We start from the raw sequence: 6,000 nt of genomic DNA on the forward strand, positions 1-6,000 counted from the left end.
CCATTGAGAAGGTTCTTGAGGAGGCCACTGAAGCCCCCAAGGCCATTGAGGAGGCCACTGAAGCCCCCAAGGCCATCGAGGAGGCCACTGAAGCCCCTAAGGCCATTGAGGAGGCCATTGAGGAGCCCACTGCAGCCACGAAGGCCATTGAACAGGCCACTGCAGCCCCCAAGGCCATTGTGGAGGGCACTGCGGCCCCAAAGGCCATTGAAGAGGCCACTGCTGCCCCCCAAGGCCATTGAGAAGGTTCTTGAGGAGGCCACTGAAGCCCCCAGGCCATCGAGGAGGCCACTGAAGCCCCTATGGCCATTGAGGAGGCCATTGAGGAGCCCACTGCAGCCACCAAGGCCATTGAAGAGGCCACTGCTGCCCTCAAGGCCATTGAGGAGACCGCTGAAGCCCCCAAGGCCATTGAGGAGGGCACTGCGGCCCCAAACGCCATTGAAGAGGCCACTGAAGCCCCAAAGGCTATTGAAGAGACCACTGAGGCCCCCAAGGCCATTGAGGAGGCCATTGAAGCCCCTAAGGCCATTGAGGATGCCACTGCAGGCCCCAAGGCCATTGAAGAGGCCACTGCTGCCCCCAAGGCCATTGACAAGGTTCTTGAGGAGGCCACTGAAGCCCCCAAGGCCATTGAGGAGGCCACTGAAGCCCCCAAGGCCATCAAAGAGGCCACTGAAGCCCCCAAGGCCATTGAGGAGGGCACTGCTGCCCTCAATGCCATTGAAGAGGCCACTGCTGCCCCCCAAGGCCATTGAGAAGGTTCTTGAGGAGGCCACTGAAGCCCCCAAGGCCATTGAGGAGGCCACTGAAGCCCCCAAGGCCATCGAGGAGGCCACTGAAGCCCCTAAGGCCATTGAGGAGGCCATTGAGGAGCCCACTGCAGCCACAAAGGCCATTGAACAGGCCACTGCTGCCCTCAAGGCCATTGAAGAGGCCACTGCTGCCCCCCAAGGCCATTGAGAAGGTTCTTGAGGAGGCCACTGAAGCCCCCAAGGCCATTGAGGAGGCCACTGAAGCCCCCAAGGCCATCGAGGAGGCCACTGAAGCCCCTAAGGCCATTGAGGAGGCCATTGAGGAGCCCACTGCAGCCACGAAGGCCATTGAACAGGCCACTGCAGCCCCCAAGGCCATTGACAAGGTTGTAGAGAAGGCCACTGAAGCCCCCAAGGCCATTAAGGAGGCCACTGAAGCCCCCAAGGCCATTAAGGAGGCCACTGAAGCCCCCAAGGCCACTGAGGAGACCGCTGAAGCCCCCAAGGCCATTGAGGAGGGCACTGCGGCCCCAAAGGCCATTGAGAAGGTTCTTGAAGAGGCCACTGAAGCCCCCAGGCCATCGAGGAGGCCACTGAAGCCCCTAAGGCCATTGAGGAGGCCATTGAGGAGCCCACTGCAGCCACCAAGGCCATTGAAGAGGCCACTGCTGCCCTCAAGGCCATTGAGGAGACCGCTGAAGCCCCCAAGGCCATTGAGGAGGGCACTGCGGCCCCAAACGCCATTGAAGAGGCCACTGAAGCCCCAAAGGCTATTGAAGAGACCACTGAGGCCCCCAAGGCCATTGAGGAGGCCATTGAAGCCCCTAAGGCCATTGAGGATGCCACTGCAGGCCCCAAGGCCATTGAAGAGGCCACTGCTGCCCCCAAGGCCATTGACAAGGTTCTTGAGGAGGCCACTGAAGCCCCCAAGGCCATTGAGGTCACTGAAGCCCCCAAGGCCATCGAGGAGGCCACTGAAGCCCCTAAGGCCATTGAGGAGGCCATTGAGGAGCCCACTGCAGCCACGAAGGCCATTGAACAGGCCACTGCAGCCCCCAAGGCCATTGACAATGTTCTAGAGAAGGCCACTGAAGCCCCCAAGGCCATTAAGGAGGCCACTGAAGCCCCCAAGGCCACTGAGGAGACCGCTGAAGCCCCCAAGGCCATTGAGGAGGGCACTGCGGCCCCAAAGGCCATTGAAGAGGCCACTGAAGCCCCAAAGGCCATTGAAGAGGCCACTGAAGCCCCAAAGGCCAGGATCCTCTTAATGGTGGCGTATTGAACCACCACATGCTTGCTCTTCCTGGGGGCTTTACATATGAAAGCTGAGGCCTGTTCACCCTGTTCCTGGCCAGTTCCTCCTGGGGCTTTTTCTGCAAGACAGGTTAAATGATGACAAAACAGTGAGAGGGGATAATATTTTATATATCTTTATATTTTGTGAGATGATATTAGATAGTGTTTCAAGTTACCTCCTCCAAGTTAGAACCGCTTGAAGGAGAGGCCTCACACATGGATTGACTATCCATAGGGACACTTTTTAAATCTCTGTTGAGACAGAAGTGCAAGAAACACCAGAATTACTTTAACGTCTTCTAATATAAATGGCAAACTTTAGATCAAAAGAAATTCACATTATTCAAAAATCAATCTACTTACTTCCACATGAAGAATTGAATTTACAGGTTGCTGAATAATCGTACAGTATAATGATGAAAGGTTGTCCGTTGATGTGAAATTAACTCTGAAACAATTTTCAACTCTTACTCAACTTAGAATTATGACAGATGTGGCCATTGTGATGTCATTCATTATTATGCGCACGGAAATCTGATGGTGCGTGTGCTTGCTGTTGTCAAGCCCAGTGGCTATTTATTATGAACTTCAGTTAATTCATAATAAGCCATGGCCCCTGTATAAATACACATTTCAACGTAGGCTAGGTAGGGTACATAAAGACTGTGCAGTAGCCTAACATATCTCCTAAATAACGGACTCGTAGGCTATTACCATTTAGCCTATCAAATGTGATGCTGCAGCCTACGTTTACGTGCAGCTTATGTGGGGACACGAATGAACAAACATTTCAAACATAGTGGGCGTGTAGTGGGCTTGTCGTAACTATTGCAGCATAGCATTATTGATTAGATCTTTGAAAAGTCATCTTCCGAGTTGCATTCACAAAATGTTATTGGTGCGCTTCTTGTATTACTATTAGAACTACATTTCCCATGAGAGACCGTAGCTACGGGCATTAATTTACGTCAGAGATAGGGCGCCAAATCTGAGCAAGTGTCAACAACCATCCAGAACCCACGGGGTAAAACGGACTCTTCAGCTTTTTATGTCCGCTAGGAATTCTGTTATGCAACAGATCAATAGCTAGCAAAGTAAATGGCCAAAGCTAAGTGTAACCCTGTAGCCTACATGACGCAAAGTAGGCTAGTGCATGACGAGCTGAGCTAGCTAGCGTACATTGGTCGCAGATGTCCTATACCTAACTTTATGTGTTGGCAGCGGGAATGGGTGGCTATCTTGGAGGTCGTGTGTGTGTGTGTGTGTGTGTGTGTGTGTGTGTGTGTGTGTGTGTGTGTGTGTGTGTGTGTGTGTGTGTGCGTGTGTGTGTGTGTGTGTGTGTGTGTGTGTGTGTGTGTGTGTGCGTGTGTCAATATATATACACATATACATACACACATACATGCATATAGATACAAAATAATATAATCAGATTACAGTATGAGGATCCTGTAATGCACAAGAATATACCATATTGTAGGTGTAAGTGTATATTCGTATTATTTTTACACATTGTCATTTATTTTTTGTGCATGTTTAGTGAGAGAAATGTCATTAACACCCTCTTTGGAGGAAGTAGGCTAAGGGTGAAGAGGTTGGAGGTGGATTTGTATTTCCTGTTTGTATGAATAGGAAATGGTCTGATGAACGGATAAATGAACAATATCAATAAAAATGTGCAATACCATAACATTTCAGTGGCTACATGTATTTTCATACTCCACTGAGCGTTCCCAAGTGTTGAAGTACTGATTATTCTGCAACTATCTCCCTTTCATTACTGCTGCATTGAACGGATGTGCACATGAGCATTAGTTCAGCACTGTAAACAATTTAGAAGGAGAGAGAGGATTTCACCAGTACATTAGATTCTCATAGCAATATATGGGGAGAGATAGTGAAGGCTTTAGCTAAGAGTTAAACATAGTGTTAGGAACAAGTATAGTACTAAGAGACACTAATTAGATATAGCATTAGAAATAGTAGTTAGATAAACAGGTATGGGGGGTAAACTGGGAAAAACAGTAGACGGACTAAAAGAGTTTGGGACTTTGTGGTGTGATGTGTTGTGATGTATGTCAAGTAATGTATGGTGCGTATAAATGTTGTGTATTTAGGTTGGGATGTGATGTGTATAATGTTTTGTGTTTATAAAATTAAATGGAAAAATAAAATCTTTAAAAAAAAATATTCTCAGCAGACAGTTTTAAACAACTTGTTAGGTCAAGCAGTTAAGTAAAGTTTGAAAAAATATGGCTGGTATTCATATGTTAACTTGGTTTGAGGTGTGTGTGTGTGTGTGTGTGTGTGTGTGTGTGTGTGTGTGTGTGTGTGTGTGTGTGTGAGTGTGTGAGTGCGCGCACACACACACACACACACACACACACCTCAAAACAAGTTAGCATACCAATGTGTGTGTGTGTGTGTGCCAGAGTGTGCGCATGCATGTGTTTATGGCATAGCCTACGTCTGGATGTCTGATTGTAATGAAACCATGCTTTCAGTCTGGATGTCTGATTGTAATGAAACCATGCTTTCAGCAATGCCATCATGAAGTCAGTACTCCTACTATTATGAGGGGCTCATTTTTCTTTCGGCACATTGTTTGACAGCAAGCATGCCTTGTACGGTGAGACAGACCTTCTGCAAACCAACCATTAGAAATGTCCTTGGAAGAAGAGTGTGTGTGGGGGGGGGGGTGCATATGCATGTGTGAGTGTGAGTGTGTGCGCGTGCGCGTGTGTGTGGCACTTTGCCAAGCTCAAGGCGCCACTTTATGAGCATGATCTCACCACAATCCACCTCTAAAACAGTGTGTATATTCATACTGTGTGTGTGTGCGTGTGTGTGTGTATCCATCCACAGATGGAGTGAGTCAAGGAGAAAAGGTCTAGAAGAATCCGACAATAAAGTGCATGCTAGCTGCAGGAATTCTTACATAAACACTTTACAAAAAATGTTTTGACACAAGCGAGTTACTTTCTTCCATAGAACATAAATACTGACATGCACTGGAGAGACAACTGGATCAACTGGATAGAAATGTTTTATTTCAAGCAAAAAAATATCCACACCTTTTTACCATATTTTCACATCCAAAAATGAATAAATATTATGACTTTATCAGGCATGTGAAAGAGAAACTGAAAGAAGCATTTAGAAAAATAAATGTATACGGACATGATGTGTTACTCGTAGCTGCTGCCCTGCGCTGGGTGCCAATACTGCATGTTATTCTGTCGTCTCGTTAATGTTGGGATGGATAATTAGGGGTTGAAGGTCTGAGTCACTGGATATTTGGGTAATGGGCGCACTGTTAAAAGTTTGAGGCTTTCCATTGGGGCCTCAGCTGTGTTTGTGTGTGTGTGTGTGTGTGTGTGTGTGTGTATATCCATGTATACCTACGTGTATGTGTGTGTGTGTGTGTGTGTGTATCCATGTATATCTACGTGTGTGTGAGTGTGTGTGTGTGTGTGTGTTTGTATATCATTCATCCTGTACTGTAGGTGCTTAAATCTATACACTTAATGATCGTAGAGTGTGTCTATCTCTAAGAGCCTCAAACCCCCAGGAGGATCCCGGAGAACAGGTTCAAACCCCCAGGAGGATCCCGGAGAACAGGTTCAAACCCCCAGGAGGATCCCGGAGAACAGGTTCAAACCCCCAGGAGGATCCCGGAGAACAGGGTGTCCTGGAGGACGGTCAGCAATGACCCCGTTCCGTTGTCCACGAAAATAGACACGTACTCCCCCGCCTGCAAACCAGCGCGCGGAGGGTTAACACGAAGAGGGCTAATCATGACAAGTCACTCGGCACTCCACACTCACTCCTGTCACCAGGAGCCCCTTTAAGGGTCATTCACCCCGAATACCGCGATCGTTCCTGGCAACAGGTAATTGCCCATAATTGTGACTGTATGCCTTTATCTGTTAGCCAAGTGTTGATGTGA

General features: G+C 48.1%; 1 protein-coding gene across 1 annotated transcript in view; it reads right to left on the minus strand.

Moving 5' to 3' along the window:
* Positions 1-5,600: 5,600 nt before the first annotated feature.
* Positions 5,601-6,000, minus strand: part of LOC311325739 (erythroferrone) — a 6,771-nt gene continuing 6,371 nt past the window's right edge. The window contains exon 8 of the mRNA XM_084458487.1: positions 5,601-5,805. Within this exon, the coding sequence (XP_084314613.1) occupies positions 5,707-5,805 (99 nt within the window). The 3' untranslated portion in view covers positions 5,601-5,706. The remainder of the gene's footprint in view (positions 5,806-6,000) is intronic.

The sequence above is a fragment of the Borostomias antarcticus genome (genome assembly GCF_949987555.1).
Source record: "Borostomias antarcticus genome assembly, chromosome: 24".
NCBI classification, from domain to species: Eukaryota; Metazoa; Chordata; class Actinopteri; order Stomiiformes; family Stomiidae; genus Borostomias; species Borostomias antarcticus.